Raw genomic sequence first — 18326 nt, 5'->3', positions numbered from 1 at the left:
TCTGTGATGCTTCCTTAACCTCTCCCATGTTAAGAATGCTCTCTTAACACAAGAGCATTCAGTGAAATGATTATTTCTTGCCGTGTCCTGCAGAAGGCATCTTACAACAGCTTTGAGACTGCCAGAGAGCAGTCAGAGAGTAGTTGGAGATAACTAATCCTCTGAAATAACAACATACTAGAAAGTCTAACACTTCCTTTTCGGTTCAGCAGAACTTTGAGTAAAATATTACTCACTTCACACTCCACTGGCCACAACTACCAAATCAGTAACAGCAATGAAAAGAACTGTGCAGCAGACAAAGAGCATTACAGTGGCAGCAATTTTGGTGAGTTGACTCCTCCACTGTCACCTCAAGAAGGCTGTTTGTCCATGGCCCTGACCACAACCACAACCCCAAGAGTGCTGCAGAACTGACCTGCTTTGGCACGTCTGTGTTCGAGGTGCGAGTGGATGCTCTGACCTTGCTGTGCCTCCTGTGGAACAGAGCAGTCTGTCAGCATCCAAGACATGCATCAGCCTCATTCCTTCCCCCATCACTTATGGCCATGCCAGTAGCCAATAGAAACATCTCAAGCTCTATTTTATCATGCTTTGTTAATAACTAGGTCAAGTCTTAAAGGTCAAAAGAGCTGTAAATTAAATGATGCAAGATAAGAAACGTACAAAAATGGAATAAAGCAAGATCCAGATCTTTCACAGAATCTGAGAACCATTAAAATTGGAAAAGGCCTCTCAGATCATCAAGTCTAACTGTTCCCCCAGCACTAACCATTTCCCCAAGTGCTTTATCTCCACCTTTTATGAACATCTCCAGGGATAGTGATGCCAACACTTCTCTGGGCAGCCTGTGACAGTGCCTGACCACCCTTTCAGTGAAGAAATTTCTCCCAGTATCCGACCTAAGCTTCTCGTGGCACCACTTGAAGCCATTTCCTCTTGTCCTGTCATTTGCTATCTGGGAGAAGAGACTGACCCCACCTGGCTGGTGGGGTACCACTGAAGGAGACTTGAAGAACAACTTGAGCTGAATACTAACTGAACACTAAACAGCACATTTTAGTTTAACTCCATCCTTCTCCATTGTTATAAACATCTACAGAAGAATGGCTTCAGAACCAGAATGAGCTAATAATTGTACAAATTTTTGCAACCTCAGTCAACCATATAAAATTTTGTATGTTAGACTCCAAAAAGTGATATACTGCATTACACTTTAGATTCACTCTATGTGAATAATTAAATAGAAAATCAGATTTTCAAATAGAAAAGGAGCTCAACTGTAGTCTGAGACATTAGCAATATTTATTAATAGTAGATTAATGTAATTTTTAAAAAATTCCTATTAAATTCTTAGAATCTTTTGGATTAGTAGTAAGTTTCTCATGCATAGTTTGGAATAGGATTTGGAGTAGGAGGAGTTTCCCACATGTAGACTGGACAGCATTAGAGTCAAGTAAGGAAAAAGCAATTTCATAATGAAAACACATATTCTTAATTTACATATTTATATGTTTAGAAAGAGATGAGTATTTTAGGTCACAGTTTCAAACTTGCAGATCCCAAGTTCCATTATATGCTCTGTCACTGGCTGATTGCACAGCTACAGTGGCACAGGCAGGTCCTCACTAACACAGAATCTCCAGTACGTGCTGAACTTTCAGACAGCTAAGCCACACATTGTCCACAGACATCCAAACATGGTACCAAAACTTTCCTAAGCTTCTTATAGCATCACAAAATAATAAACTTTTACATTTTAGTTTAGCTACCTTAAATTTGGTAACTGAGAATGAGCCTGCCTCCAAGCAGCATTAAAACACAAATGTAGGCAACAAGGGCACTGTGAGAGTCTCAGTTATGTTTTGCCTTACAAATCTATTTCATCTTACCTTTCATATGGGGTTCTCTTCATCCCACTGTCCTTAATATAATCCACTAGCTGCTTCTGTGTTCGTCCACTGTGAACCCACAGAAGTACAAAGGTTATCAAACACAGGGGAGGAGCATTAGAGAGGAATGTCTTTAGAATACTTCCTTTTGCTCTCATTTTCTAAGGCAAAATGAGTGTGTGCTGTTTCTCCCTACCTGTATCTGAATGATGACCCTCTGGTGAAGAACACTGCTTTAGCCTTTGGCTTTGGCTGGTCGAAGAGCCTAAAGAATGTGTGATACTCAACACAGATTTTCCAGAAGTTTTTACACTCATCCCTACTTCCCAAAAGAAACTCCAATGTGTCTTGATAGGGGCCCTGGGAAAAAAACATAGAAGTTCAGTAGCACCTAAAATGACAGTAAGGAGAAAAGGAAGGCACAAATGTGTGCTAACAAAAAAGCTGAACTCCAGCAAGATGCAGGATTTTGCTAAGTCACTTCTCATCTGCCTTAAAGCAATGAGAGTGATTCTGAATGGAGTTAAAAATTATTTAATATCTGTCAAAAATGTTTGCTTACCTTGAAACTGTAAAAGTGTTTAAAAAGCACTTTTTTAGAAATGTGCTAAATATAAACCACCTTTAGAAAATTCAAAGGCATTTAAGTGAAATAGCTATTTTAAAATATTATTCCTTTTTTAGGAGTTCTGATGCTTTGTCTCCTGGAAATTCAGACAAAACCAGAAAATACTGCATATGTCAGAGTACAATTATCACATGAAATTTTTGAGGGTCTCTTTGTGAGACACATTGCTACCTCAGCAGACAATGTGCCCTGTTTCAGGTATCCTTGATACATGAAATTTTATTATGTCCAAACTTGGTTCTTTTTCCTCTATTTTAATATAAATTAAACACTGAATGCAATCTAGTCATCCAGTGTGGAAGCAACAATTTTGATGACATCTGCAATGAAAAACATCTACTGTAAATCAGCTAAGTATGAAAAATGACACTTTTGCTATAGAAAAGATGAAGCAAGAGTAATCACACCATCCTTAAAATTAAGGTACAACAATATCATTTCAGCCACCCATTTCTACCTGAGGTGTATCAGATAATTTTCATTTGAATCAAGAAAGTGGATGCAACTTTTTCAACAGAGAAGTACTGAGAAAGGTTGCACCAAATACTTGGGTCTAGTATTTTTTTTCTGTTTTACATTTATACATGTGTAAGCTGGTGTCAAGAATAAACTGAGCTTGAAACACAAAACCTAAAGATCCTAAATTGTGGAGTGAGAAAGGAAAGATTGACATGTGAATGATGCAGCCAAACCTGCCCACTGAGGCTATTTTATAAAATCATAAACTGCAGAAATTTCATAATAAAATGAAGCACAGGTATTTTTTTAACACTGACCATCTATATTACAGTAAAAGTTACACAAACCTCTGGGTGGAGCTTAATAAGGAATCTTTTCCTCTTGAAGCTCAGTTTACGGACCTTGGACCAGTTGAAGGTATTGATTTTTGTGTTACCCTGAATCAAAATGAGAATGATCAAATGTTAGCAAAAGTTTCAGAAAAGCAGAGTACCAAGCAAAATTCTGTTGTGGGTATATAGATGTGAATGTGGACACATCCAGCTGGATTTTTAGTTCTGGTGACAGTATTTCCTTAAACAAGAGAGGCCACTAAGCAGTCTGAGAGGGATTGCAGGACTGCAGTGGCTCATGCACCTCCAAAAGAAGCTGCCCCACAGTGACCAAAGAACAGGTAGGACACAGCTGAGCACCCAAGCAGAAATATTTAAGTAAATCAGCTGCCTCTGCGTTTTGGGGAGAGGAAAACCCTATCATTGCATTCATAAACAGGATTCTGAGCACTGAGTTGCTTCTTTAATACAACAAACATAGTAACACTAATTGGTCCAATTAGCATTCCTATACAATAAGAGCAACAATACCCCAGCAAAAATCCACTGGAATATTAAAATAAGAGAAACCAAACCAAAATTCCAGGATGACAGACCTGTCCCAGGGCTGTTCCAAATGAATTGATGATTTTCTATCACCACACACCTAACTTCAAACAAGGCCCCTCTACTTGACTGCCACTTGGTTTTGATGCTCTGCTCTCTGCACAAGAACAAGCTGCACCGAACAGAATTTTGGGGGCTTAAATGACATTCCTTGACCATAGAACACATTAAATTTTCAAGACATCAGAAACACCTGATGTTAAAATGAGAGACTTACTCCAAGACATGCTAAACGACATTCAGTCTGCCATCCCTGCCATACCTGGAACACCAGCACACCCATGTGTGAAACTGCCAGATTGATTTTGGTGCCCTCACGGTCAGAGGCAAGGTGGAATCTGATACCATACATCTCCAGTTTCCGGGCAATTTCAAGCACTTGAAAGTCAGATTCAGCAGGAGTTTGACCCCTATAATGAGAAAGAAAAATAAAATTTTTAGAACAATCTGATTCCACCACACTTCCAACATGCTTAACTCTAAACTCTAGCACTAAATGAGAATTTTCTGTCTCATCTAGTTGGGTGGTTTCACTCCATGTTGTGTGTTACACTGAAAGTTCTGGAATGACACAGCTGATGGCCAATGTCAAGTGCATCCCAAGACAGATGCTGAGAAAGATATTAATTAGCTCAGAGCTTTTGCAGTTGAGAAACTATAAAGTTGAACAAATCCAAATTCAAGCCACAGTGCTCCTCCTTCTGCTTGCTTGTGTACACATTAGCATTAACTAAGATAAGAAGTGAGAGCTGGTAGAGTTGCACTGCCAGCAAAACAGAAACAATACAAATATTGCAACAGAATGACCCTTTTTAGGTCAGGTTTTGAGACCACAAAATTATTACTCTATTACTACCAGGTGCAACACATTCCCCCTGCCATTGGCTGGCTAATTCCCTTCCTGCCAAGGAATCCAGAGAAGGATCTTTAAAATAAAACCTCATCTGCTGTCAAAATTACTCTAAAAACAAGAGGAAGTTGTACACAGACAGGAGCAACTGCTCTGTAAGGGTGCACAAGGTCCAAAACAGCACCACAGAGATTGTTCAAGACTCTGGCACATACCTGTCACAATTTCAGCCCTCACTGACTGCTCCCCACGTTAGCTGACATCAAACCACTAACATTCTGCTCTCCTGCATGAAAACAGTTCTTTTGTTTCCTCAATCCCCCTTGTTTTTTTTTTTTTTTCCATCAGAGGGGTGTATTAGATTGTAGTGCATTTTCAGTGGGTATTTGTACTGCCAAGACCTTTTCCCTGTTAAGTCAAAACACTCTAAGTTCATGGGTCCTGACAAGGAGTTCAAGATACTCCAAGAATGAGCAAATGGTGCTGTGGAAATGAAGGAGATCTTGGAGTCATAGAATCATAAAATCATTAGGGCTGAAAAAGAAATTGAGGATTATCAAGTCCAACTATTGCTGCTGACCATGCCCCAGTTACACTACAAAGCAAAAAAGTCTCATCACAAACATAAGAATATCACCCAAGTAGATCTCTGAACTACAAGCACCCTGGAAGCAAATGCTACTACCCAGTATTAAGCATCATATGGTCCAGGAGAAGCAGAAGAACCTTCTCCTGTGCTGACCCCAAGGAAAGCCCACTGCAGAGCTGCTGATCTGGGGGCCCAGCATAAGTGGACACTCCATAAGATGAAGCAAGACCAGAGGAGGACACAGAGATGCTCAAAGAGCTGGAGCCCCTCTGCTCTGGAGACAGGCTGGGAGACTTGGGGGTGTTCACCTGGAGAAGAGAAGGCTCTGGAGAGACTTCATTGTGGCCTTTCAGTTCTTAAAGAAAGGGACTTCTAAAAAAGAAAGGGATTTTTTCTATGGACAAAAGATGACAGGAGATGGGGGAATGGTTTTAAACTAAAAGAGATGAGATTAAGACTACATTAGGAGAAATTCTTCCCTGTGAGAGTGGTGAGGCCCTGGCACAGGGTGCCCAGAGACGCTGTGGCTGCCCCTGGATCCCTGGAAGTGTCCAAGGTCAGGTTGGACAGGGCTTGGAGCAACCTGGGACAGTGGAAGATGTCCCTGGCCATGGCAGAAAGTCAATGCAATATTAAGGTCCCTTCCATCCCAAACCACTCTGGAATTCTGTGGAACACCAGCAGCACAGGATCTGCTGGGGCATTCAGAGCAGTGAGGCTGCATCAGCCACAGCTGGATAAACTGACCCCCTACATCACTACTGACAATGATTAGAAATAATAAATACCAAATTACTTCCATGTGCAAGTTCACTAGGATAAATGTAATGATACACAGAAGACACAGGTGCTAAAACATTATTATACTATTTACAAACAATCAATGCTGAAAAGATATTATATTCCTGCACACAAAGACTAAGGATATTTTACAAGCCTTTTTTTCCAAGAAGAAAGTGGCCTTCCTTCCATAAATCTGCATTTCATTTTATTAAAACAGATGACAAACTATTTTTAGCATTATCTGTTTTTGTGTACTATGCTGTGCCAACCACAGCATCACTACTAAATAAATTCTTCTGGTCCCTTGACTGGCTTTTCTAGTTATACTCCTTAAAAAATACCTCCTTCTACCTACCTAGAGTCATGTGTTAGATCAAACAGTTGTTTAGCTCCGTACAGATTTTTTAAAAATACAAATAGAGAACACTGAAGTGAATTATTATTACATTTGAATTTAACAAAACTAGGGATAATGACAACACATATTAACTCCAAGTAGGAACTGTCTCTATAATGCAGAATAGAATTATGAAACTTATTTCATATGCTACAGTTTTAAAAATAGAAGCTGTTAGAAAAAGCAATGATTTTTTTATACTTACTAAAATTCTCTTTAGTATAAAACACACACAATCACAAAATGCCCTGAGAAAGTAAACCTGAATGCATACAACAGCATTTCAGCAGTGTTCTGTTGCCTTGCTCATTCTGGAGGGGAAAACAAATAACCTAAAACACTGCAGCAGGAAATCACAAATTTATTTTGCCAGCTGCAGAAGGCAGGGATTCAGTGACATTCCTGACTTTACAGGCTCAGTCTGTAATCCACCTCATCTAAACGTCAGTATTATGTGACCATGTAATATAAAGGGAAGAATATAAGGGGCACAAAAATCTGATTTCAAATGGAACAGAAATGCCAAACTACAGAGAGAGTCTTGTAGCTGCATTTCTACCAGTGTTACCACCGTGTCTACTACTTACATCTAACAGCTCAAACTGGTAAAGCAGATTTCTCTTCTCCTCACTGAAATGAGTAACACTGGAGCAAGTGCTTTCAACATTGTCTTTCACTGTTGTTTAGTTTCCACCACAGATTCCTTAACTGAGTCAAAAAACCTGGAGTACCATGGTTCCTATTTATTAAATATATACGAGACAAAAGAGGCAGATCATAAATCCTGCTTTTGGCCAGGGCTTCCTGAGTTACACTCTGAGAGCACTGTGTGTAACTCCCACCCACGCTAATTCCTGCTATAATTCTTCTGAATACAGCGACATTAAGAATGAAAGCAGGGCTTTGTCTTTTAAAAAGGGTGCTGAGGTTGGGAAAAAGGGTTGGAAGGGAAGGAAGGCAAAACCAAAAAATGGCAACTGTAGCACTAAACACTCCTCACGATCAGTCTGGAGTAACTGATGTAGAACCACTGAATGTTATTTCATGTACCATTAGATATGATCGAAAGCACAGCACATCTCAGAAAAAAAAATAAAAATAAGATACCAGCCGATTTTCAGAGTGTTCACTTGCACACAACCTGCCTGTAGCCAGCAGAGAAGGCTGAGCCTGGTGTGGAGGAGCTGGGAGCAGAGCCAGGCAGCTCTGATTGTACCACAGACAGGTACCAAGAGAGGCAGTGACAGAACTTGCCCTCAGATGTTGCCTGCAGGCTTAGCTGCACAGGCCAGCCCCAAAACAATCTGCTCTAATTTTGTTCAGCCATTAAGCAGATAAATCTACTTAATCTTCCCCAGGTCAATAAATGACACTCTAATATCAGTATTTCCAGCAAAACCTGCTGTCAGTGCAATAGGTGTTAGTGCAGAGGTTCCTTCAACCATACAGCTAGACAAATATTGGTTGTGATACAATATTCCCATGGTAATAGACTCAAAATAAATGCTGTCAAGTGTTAAGTGATTTACAGAGCATTTAAACCCAGGGATTAATATAGAACTTTAAAGATGAAGTGTCAAATTAGGGTTTTTCTAATTTACACGCAATTTGAAGAATTTAAATTAATGGACAACTAAGTTAACAAGTTGTGAAAGGACGTGAGGGATAACAGTAAATGTAAATATAAATCTATTAAATCTTCTACTTCTTTCCTGATTTAAGTATGCACAGACAAAGAAACCACAGACATGTGAACACAGGCAAAATGTGTCATGTTGAATCCTGCACTCACCTCCCAGCAAGTATTCTACTACTTACAGGAAGGCAGAAAACATTATATTTTGGGTGTCTGGGTGTCAGGAATTAATTGCACTAGCACCATCTACAAAATATAGATCTTTTGTTTTTAATAAACTATAGAAATAAAATAGGCCAATTCAGGCTTTTGCTGAAGCAATAACTAATGTGCTACACCAAAAATATAACTCATCTTGTTTACTATTACTACATTTGCAAAGTATAGAAACCATGTTCCTAATCTTTTTGAAAGTATTTCCAAATGTAAAAGAAAAAATATGTTTAATAGAAAATAAGCATTCAATTGCCATCTTTCCAATTATAACATTCTCAATTTACAGAATGGATTGGATACACAGGTTCTATTTTCTTGAGGGTGATGACGTTCTCCCACCTCTAATAGCTACACTGAAGCAATTAAAAAAAAAAAAAAAAAAAAAGGCAGAAAGAAAGTGCCACACAAACAATCTGGAGGAGATGAGCCATCCTGCCAGAAATGGGTTTCTCTTCCTGGACACCTAGTTTGTACAAAAAAATCTTTCAGGAGCAATCATCAGTGGAAGAATCACAGAATCCCAGGATGGGTTGGGTGGGAAGGGACCTTAAAGATCATCCAGTCCCCCACACCTGCCTTGGGCAAGGACACCTTCCACTATCCCAGGCTGCTCCAAGCCCCATCCAACCTGGCCTCAAAAATATTAGTCTGCTAAAGATAACTGGGGGAATAAAAAGGTAAATTAAAGGAAATAAAAAGTAAAAATAAATGAATAAAGTAAAAATATGACACACCAGGATAATATGAAAGAGAAGCATTTTTGTCTGTCAAACTGCACTGTGGAAAAAGCCAAATGCCCAGGTCCCTGCTCCTGCCTGCTCCTTGGAACAGAAATGAAGAAAAATGTGTGTGCACTGAGAAAACTCAGAACCCCCCTCAACTGCTGAAGATGGGAAAGGGTGGTCAATATTCCCTGATTAAGGGAAGAGGGAGGGGATGTATGTGCTAGTTTGGGCTGGGGTTAATTTTCTTCACAGTAGCTGGTACCAGGTTGAGATTTCTGTTTGAGCTGGGAACACGTTGATAACCCAGGGGTATTTTCCTTACTGCTCAGCAAAGCTCACCCAGAGCCAAGGGTTTTTCTGCTCCACACACAGCTCCAGCAGGGAGGGACTGGGAGAGGGGGCACAGCCAGGACAGCTGATCCCAACTGACCCCGAGGATATTCCCTCCCATATGGCCTCGTGCTCAGCACACAGAGCTGGGGGAAGCAGGAGAAAGGGAGGACATTTGGAGTGATGGTGCTTGTTTTCCCAAGTCACTGTTACCTGTGATGGGATCCTGCTTTCCTGAGGATGGCTGAACACCTGCCTGCCAGTGGGAAGCCAGAAAAGAACTCCTGGTTTTGCTTTGCATTTGTGTGGCTCTTACTTCACCTATTTAAGCTATCTGTATCTCACGCTGTGAATTTTCCCACTTTCACCCTTCCAAATCTCTCCCCCAGCCCACCAAGGGGGAGCCAGCAGCAGCATGGGGCTGAGCTGGGGTTAAACCATGGAAGCCATAGCTAATTTTAAAACTGCAGTGCTTGCAAAATGACATCTCTCTAACAAAAAAAGGCACAGGGAAAATTTAAAATGTGCCTTCAAGGTACTCAGGTATCACTAACATTCAAAGGTAACCTTTTCTTATTTCATGCCTCAGCTGTTAATCTGAACATGGCTTGCATGTACACTTCCAAAAAACTGCCTTAAAATAAGATTTACAGTCATTTTAATATGGCTGTATTAAATGCAATTCTTATGAAACTAATTTTGAAAAGTACATTTATGAAGCAAGGAATCTTTACCTATTAACCTTCCTAACAAGGCAAAAATACAAACTTTCCTTATTGTAACCAATTATTAGAAGTAACTTGTTTGAAAAAAAAAAGCTCAAATCTATTAAACAGAACTACCAGTCCCTGACTCAGAAGACAGTCACACCTTTCCATCAAGAGAAGCAAACCAGGAAAATTCCCCACAAGCAGAAGCAACTCAACAGAATCCTGGTATGTGAGTAACACTGGGCTGCTCTGTCCATACTCTGGGGGGTACTCAGATCTAAAAATTCCACGTTTCACCTCAAATTTGGGAGCCATCAGCTTACCCTGCATGGTGTCATTAAAGCCTTGCATGACCCATTTGTAGCTTCACACTCCACAGCACCTTGCAGTAGTATCAAAATGTCACTACAAGTTCTGAGAAAAGGATGTTCCCCCTTATCCTTTGCTTTGAAATTACTAATTATTTCAGCACTTTTCTTCAGACAAGAGAAAAAGAATGATATTAATGATTTCCCTATTCTGGCAACTTTCTCCCAAGGTGAAGAATCCTAGCATATATTTTAATTTACTTCAAAATTACTTTAAATTACTTTAAAAATTTGTTTCTTCATCATTTCCACAAGCACCTCAAAGGATCAAAAGCAAAAAAAAGTAACCACATGATTTCATGAAGAATCAACAAAACAATTTCATCATTAGCAATAATTTCAGTACAAATTAAAATTACTGATCATAATCAGCAAATTACTGAAATTACTGAAATTCTCAGGAACTAATTTTCCAATACTATAAGATGTGTCTTTAAAAACAGATGCTGCCCTGAAAAGCCTTTGTTCTGTCTTAAAAGAAAATCAGTCAGCAACAATCCATGAGTTCATCCACAGATAGCAAAGGAAAATCTAAGTTTGGATTAAAACACAGAACCATGCACAATAAAATGCATGTGTGGACATTCACAATTTTTAGAAGAACTTCAAATTGCTAAATCCTAATATTCAAGGTCTCGAAAATTACAGGAAAATAAGTTCCTGCAGTTCCTGACTCCATGTTGGAACTGATTTTATATTCGTGGCAGAGTTTCTTTGTCACTAATAATCTTCCCTTATTTCAAAAATACCCAGCTGTAAGATAAGGTATTGCACGAATTCTGATGGAAATTATTTCTTCCCCACTCCCTCCATCCTTCTCCATCTCCCTTATACTTAATGTGTAGCAAAAGAATATGATGCAGTTGATTTCTAATTACTTAGACAAAAACAAGAGCTCTGCATATGCTGGCAAAACTGAGTTTAGACTTTGTACAATGGAAATTATGAAGAATTATTTTGCCGATAGCCATTATTACATGTAAGCTTTCTTTGGGACAGTATTAAAGGCACACTGCAAAAATCACTTGAGAAAAACTGCTGCCCAACAACTCCATCCTGACTATGTAACTATTGCTACCAAACTTTATTGCTCAAGGTAAATGGTGTTTAATTCACACACTCTTAATGTCATCCTGTCATGCAGCTGCTCAACCTTCCCCAGGCAAGTCCATCTGCTGCCCAGGGGTTACCTCAGTGCTTTACATTAATCCTCACTTACACATGCTTCCTGTGGAACTCCAGGATCTTTCCTTCAAGTTTTTCCTGGTTTGGCAAATACCGGTTTGTTTTAAGGTGTTCTTGATCTTCTGATTCATCAAAATCTCCTATTTCAGCTACAACAGAAAACAAAACAATGTTAGAGTAAGAAGAAACAATGGAAAAGGAACAATGATAGAAAATATTTGGTAAGGAATTAGAGAGACCACAAGAGCCTTTAAGTGCTTTAAATTTGTGCATGATGTTTTGTATCCAGCTTCATTTTACCAAACTCACATTTACCCCAAGCTGACTTTCTGGGGATTTGAACATTGTCTGGAAAATTTAGACTTCTTAAGAGTGCAAGATGTGAGACATGTAAGAAGATCTGTGGGGTGGTCAGAACGTTTCCTCCTTACAGGTACCTTATACCAAATACCATATTTAAATTAATTTTTTTTCTATATATATGTAGAACAGCAATAGACAAGGCTACTCAGGAAGATGGCAAGTTACACCTGGAATTTTGGTCTCCCCTTCACATATCCATGTCTTTCAGATGGAATGCTGTGAATTTAGGAAGATTTACAGAAGAACAAAGCTTTATTGTGAAGTGCAGAACAGCTTCCACCTGATACAACACGAAACAATCAGAAGTCTTTGGCTCAGAATACAAAAGTACAAGGCAGGCAGAACATGTGGCAAATGCATATAAAATTACAAGTTGAATAAATAAATTTTAAGAATTTCATTTTTCTGATAAAAGATATTAAGTTGCAACATTAAATTCAAAATTAAAAGGTCTTAAAAGATAAAAGTACATATGTTGTCCTCAAAACTTTCCAAAAACTAAGCTACAAAGCTCATTTCTGTGGAAGGATGCCAAAAATATAAGCAAATTCCAAAATTAGACAAATACAAGGGCAACAAAACAGATGCAGAGTCAGTCTGTGGTGCTGTGTGTGCAGTGATTATGGGATGGATGCAGCAAAGGAAGAGTTGCCATATGCGTGCTCTGTGTCTGAGGGCATCTGCCATCAGCTAGTGTCAGAGAAAAGAATGGGATTGCTCTAAACAAGAACCCAGCAAATCCTGCTTAAAGTCCAGCCAGCACATAAAAGAAGGAGTAAAAAATACTGAAAGGCACTCTTGTAAAATAATTTCTGCTGAAAATAAACCTGTTATTTCTCACAGCCAACTTTCCAGAAGAGCAGAATCAGGCTAAGCAAGGCTGGAAAATCATGAGCAGGTTTTAATGTGTCACTCACTGATGGCACACACACAAGACAGCTTTGCACTTCCAATAAAGTCACCACAAGTAATACTATTATAACTGTATTATTATATTGCATTGCAGAATTAGACAACCAATAACTACTTAGCAGTGCATATGTGAAGAAGCATTATTGATCAGCCAGCAAAGAGCCCCCAAAGGCCCTGCCCTGCCTGCAGGTCAGGTTGCAGACCTGTGAACACTTCAGCTGCTGCTCCAGCAATTTGGTGTCTGAACTCACTCAAGGTTTCCAACCTCCTTGTCTCCAAGGCCACATTTTAGGTCTTTATGCATGTACAGACTGAGCCAGCAGCAGCATGGAGTGCTTCCAAATAAATTGCTTCCCATTTCCATTTTCAGTCCCAGCGAGGAGGAAAGCTGCTGACAGCCCCACTGCAGAACCTGTTCCAGCATGGTTCTTAGCTGTGTTTCAGCCCAGTTCCTGTACAGCCATCTCCTCCCAGGCACAGGGAAAGTGTGAAGTGAAGCCAAGGGAGCACCTAGACAGGTGGGAACAGCTGTCTGGAAGATGTGGAGTGCTGGCAACAGAGCTTGCAGAGCCAGGGAAACAGCAAGGTGCTGGTTTTGTACTACCCCTCTGAAGCCAAATTAACCTCATACATAAGCACCGGCTGTTCCTCCCCACACCAGCCCTGATGACCATCAGAGGGTTGAAAACCAACATATTTACAGTGTGTGGAGAAGGACATACTGTGAGACAGAGAATTCTTTTAGTTACCAAAAGCTTCTATGTGAGATTTAATGTGGGTTAGTACTGGCACCACCAGCAGTGCCAGCCCAGCTGGGATACTCACACTGCAGAAGGTGGGAGACCAGCAGAGCAGCCGTGTTGTCACTGCAGGTCAGTCTCTCCTCTGCCAGATCCCTCTTGATTTGCAATGCAAACAGGTACCTGCAGGAGAGGTACAAGGCTTGGAGTTACAGACCATCCTGACACATGAAAGGACAACAGAACAACTGAGCAGGAGCTTATAGAATCAGCATCTCCTGATCCTTCTGCTCTCTAAAGAACAACACAACAGCCTGGCTACCAAGGAGTGTCAAATCAAACCAAAATAACCTGTGACTGCTCCAGTGCAATTTATCAGCACAAAAAGACTCACAGGAACAAGGAAGCAGAAGGAAAACTACGTTTTAAGCAGGCTTCATCTGTGCAGTAATCGCAGCTGTCATTTTTAGCTGGAAAGAAAGAACACTTCAAATGATCTTATCCATTAGAAAAAAAAAAAAATGGAAGAACATCACTGATTCCAGTATTTTGTTAGGAAAACTGATAAGCATTTCTGTTAGCACTCAACTAATCTACTCAGCAGCTATATTTTCCAGAGCTATATTAGCAGCCTACAAAGACAGTAAGAAGTTCAATTTACTTTTCTTATACTGCTATATTAGTTCAACTAAAATATTTCCCATTAAGTTGTTAAAGAGGAATAATTTCAGTTTGACAGTTTTGTATGCTGTTCCTTTAACTTGGAAGGAGATACAGTAAGGACTCCAGTAAACAGGCAACAACTCACTACTATAAACCTTCAAACTGACAGACTGATCCTTTTTCTTTACTGAATTACATCCTAAGAGATAGCAATAAGATTTTTTTAAAGAAGAGTTTATTTTAAAACTTTATTCCTGAAGTAAAATATACTAAAAATTATACCTTTTGAGTGATAGGTCTTTTTAAAGTTTTGAAGTACTGTAAGTATGTATTAAAGGTTTCTCAAAAAGTATATTCTGCTTTCTGATGAGCTCTCAGTCTTTTTAGTACACTCACAATAAAGAATATAGCATCATTGACAGCATCATTGACTACCCAGATGCTCTAAGTGCAGCCTATAAATACTCAATAAATGGGCAAAATACAGATCCTGCTCTAAAAAGCTGTATTCCTAATGAATTTCCTATATGAAACAGCAGTTAATATAAGAAAACCTGGTGCAAAGGAAATATTTAGATAGTATTTCTCCTTACAAGAGACAATCACAACAGTTGTCACGCTGGTTTGTTCTTAAACACATCTGAAGGATAATGAGGAACCTACAAGGAATTCCAGTTAAAATTAGTGAAACTGTGAAAAGCACTAAATGAGTTCTTTAAACACAAACATCTGGGTAATGTCCTTGTTAGAGGCAGACTTCAAACCAGGTCCCCAGGTGCTAGCAGGTGGATAGGGCTGCTTAACTGACCACAGATCCATTAGCAATCCCCAAAAATAACCTATGGTGAGCACAGTTTAAACTATGAACAGCAAAGTGTGTTTGCAAATGCAAAGTATGTTTGGAAGTGTCAATCACTTATTAAAATATGTACTGATTATTTTATATTTATTTTTATAGACAGTGTTTATAAACATCAGCATTTTCTGTATACCCTGACTCCCTTGACCACATGATGCTGGAAAGCCCAAACCTGTGCTGCTTTCTGTTTTGAAAAGTAATTTTTCTGATACCATTCATCTGCCAACACATCTGCTGAAACTCTAACATTTACTGTAAGTGCTCTTTCACTCAGTTTTGCTTGGAAGCAGCTGTGCTGCTTTCCTATTATATTAATTCAGTACATGAAGCATGTCCAGTAGTTCTAAAAATACTTTACCTGGTATATTCCTCTTGCAGCTGACCTGGGTCAGGAGGAAAGAACTTTACAGCCAGACGAAGCATTGTAGTCTTTGGTCCTAGAAGAAAAGTTGGTCATTTCACAAAAGCACCCAATGCTCTTCATAAACACATGCATATTCTGTTTGCCAACAGGCAGAGAAACAACATAGAGAAATTCTAGCCAGATTTTAAATCCCATCTAACCACAGCAGGTGCTGGTGTAGATTGTTCATGTCAAGTGAGATAAAGCAGCTGTTTTCCAGAGGAACTTGGATACCACTGACAAGGTGAGTCTGCAGGCTGAATGCTGGAAAAAGTTTCATGCAATGTGAAATCTGTAATACTCTAAAGCAGCTGCTTGGCTGCATAAAAAACCATCAGAGGTGACCCAGGGACAGGGTCCCAGAAGGAGAGCAGAAGGGAGACACATCCCACAGGCTCTCAACACCCATCCCCTACTACCAGGACTGTTACCAGCAGACCCAGCTAGCACCCCATGCAGATAAAAGGGTGCTTGCAGCCTGCTCCCAGCATGTCTGGTAATACACATTACCTCGCATTTCCAGAAAACTAATTTAATTTTCAAAATTAAAGAGAATCCTGGATCACTATTGGCAGCCGTCCATAGTGCTCTAAATTAACAGTTCCAGCATCACAACTCAGCCTGTGGAACCACAATCCCTGCTTCCCCTGGCTTTCTGAAGGAATTACTACAGAATACAACAGTCTCTCACCATGCAGCACTGTTTTCCCATTATTTTTCCTGCCTGAAAGCAAATGAGACCAAGTATTCCAGAGGCAGGCAAAGCACTGGCCAGGCTGTGCTTCCAGGAGCCTGCTGAGCATCCACCTGATGTCCACAGGCACCCTCTGGACCAGAGCCAGGCAGTGCCCCCAGGGACTCCTCGTGCCACTGCTGTTTCAAAGTAAACTTACCCAAATTAAAAATAAATCAAACTTGCTGGAGCACAAGCAGCCTGCTTTAATTTATTTTAAGCACCAGGATCTCTCAAAGCTTAACAGAGTCCAGTTTAACCCCATCAGCCCCAAAGTACACTGATTTCTTCTTCTGCAATATCTGATTCCCAAGGCCAAACATTCCTTCACTCATCCTCTCGTTTGCTAATGAGAGAATAACAAACTTTGCTTTTTGACAAGTAGCTGGGAGAACTCACAGGCTATCACAGCTGTGACAAGAGCAGCTCCCAGCCTCCAATGCCAGAATTACCAAACCTTTGGTGAACAACAAAAAACCAAAAAAACTAAAATCCATATCCTAATTACAATGTTGTATCTAGAAATGCAATGAGGGTGGAAATAACACCCTTTAATGGCACAGAAAGCCCACATTTGGCAGAGACTAAGGATCCTACACTTCTAGACTGTAGATCAAGTGAGGAAAATAAATAGTTTCAATGATTCCAGTTAAAAGACCAAAACTTTACATCAAATTTCTGAAAATACTCTGGGCCTCTGGAAGACCTTCACAAGGTTAAGAACAGTCCTGCACAATACTGATGTCAGTCAAGTGGAAGTATCAATGTGGGAGCGATTTTGGCAATGTTTCAAGCATCACTTACATCAAATGATAATAAATATCAGAAATTAAAAACATAATACTACATATTTTCCTCTGTAGCACAACCCTCCTCTCTTTGTTTAGGCAGTCTTGCCTTTTCTCTATGAATAAGTTCCACTCAAATTAGGGAAACACTTGCCCAGTCTTAACCAAGATGCATAATTTATTTTAAGAAGCCAAGTCTGAGCAAAAGAAAGAAATAAAAAGGATGTGAGGAAAAATTATCCAGGCAGGAATGGTGAATACAACACTGTATTATATCAAATAGCAGCATCTCAGAGAAGGTACCCAAATGTCAACCTGATACTGTGTGTCTGTTAAGGAGGCTGAAAATTTGGATCCAAACTTCCTATCTGGAGTGATTCACTAGTAAAACTGACTGCATTCATTTGAAGTTAATTTTAAAACTCCAAACCTTATCACACAAAGTTCAATGGATGTCACAAAGCCAAAACTAACTGGGAGCAATCCAAGAACTTCTGTTTTTAGAGAGGATGTCAAAGATTCAGAAGTGCCTATGTGCAGGTACACAGCAATCACCAGCAAGATCAACCAAGTTTGAGCAAGATGACCTTAAAGCCCATAAGTGTTCCCCTGCTGCTGAACTAAAAGTTAGAAGTTTAACTTCAAAATCATTATATTCTACCTTTAAAAAAACCAAAAACAAAAATAAAAAAAAACCAAATAAACCCCCAATATATAGAAAATAGGACATTTCAGTCAATTTAAAATTGATTTCAGAACATGAACATTTGCCAGACAACAGACTGGTATCTCTTACAGAATAATATTAACAAAAAAATTAAATACATCTTTCTGTTTCACTGGCACCACAACATGGGTGGCAGACTGTAAAGCAGCCATAAATCTTAGTAGATCCTCATTATTTTAGACCATTTTAAAACAGTATTTGTATCATCAGGGAACACTATCTGTGGTCAAAGGTCAAGTTTATACCACAATTTATGTAGTATATAGGAAAGGATACAGGAGTAACCAAGCAGCACTGCAGATCCACCTGATCTTTTGACTGGGACATAATTCCTTCTAGCCAGGAGGATATAAAAAGACAGCACTCCCAAAAACTTTTTGGCAGGGAAAACAGAGTGAAAAAATTCTGTACTCTCCCAAAGGAGCCTTATTT

At 39.5% G+C, this 18326-nt stretch overlaps 1 protein-coding gene across 4 annotated transcripts in view; it reads right to left on the bottom strand.

The window, feature by feature from the left end:
* The window catches only part of FARP2 (FERM, ARH/RhoGEF and pleckstrin domain protein 2), a 73176-nt gene that overhangs the window by 32621 nt on the left and 22229 nt on the right, over nt 1–18326 (bottom strand). For all 4 annotated transcript variants that reach the window (XR_014957285.1, XR_014957286.1, XM_031505662.3 and 1 more), the window contains exons 5-12: nt 15602–15680; nt 13807–13904; nt 11741–11855; nt 4180–4327; nt 3327–3416; nt 2089–2252; nt 1893–1961; nt 419–476 (exon numbers count right to left, since the gene is read on the bottom strand). Coding sequence is in view for 2 of the 4 variants with exons in the window: in XM_031505662.3 (XP_031361522.2) it covers nt 419–476; nt 1893–1961; nt 2089–2252; nt 3327–3416; nt 4180–4327; nt 11741–11855; nt 13807–13904; nt 15602–15680 (821 nt within the window). In the remaining 2 variants the exon portion in view is untranslated. The remainder of the gene's footprint in view (nt 1–418; nt 477–1892; nt 1962–2088; nt 2253–3326; nt 3417–4179; nt 4328–11740; nt 11856–13806; nt 13905–15601; nt 15681–18326) is intronic.

The sequence above is a fragment of the Lonchura striata genome, chromosome 9, assembly GCF_050655825.1.
Source record: "Lonchura striata isolate lonStrDom1 chromosome 9, ASM5065582v1, whole genome shotgun sequence".
In the NCBI taxonomy this organism is placed as follows: domain Eukaryota; kingdom Metazoa; phylum Chordata; class Aves; order Passeriformes; family Estrildidae; genus Lonchura; species Lonchura striata.
This window is presented reverse-complemented; position numbering and strand designations above follow the sequence as displayed.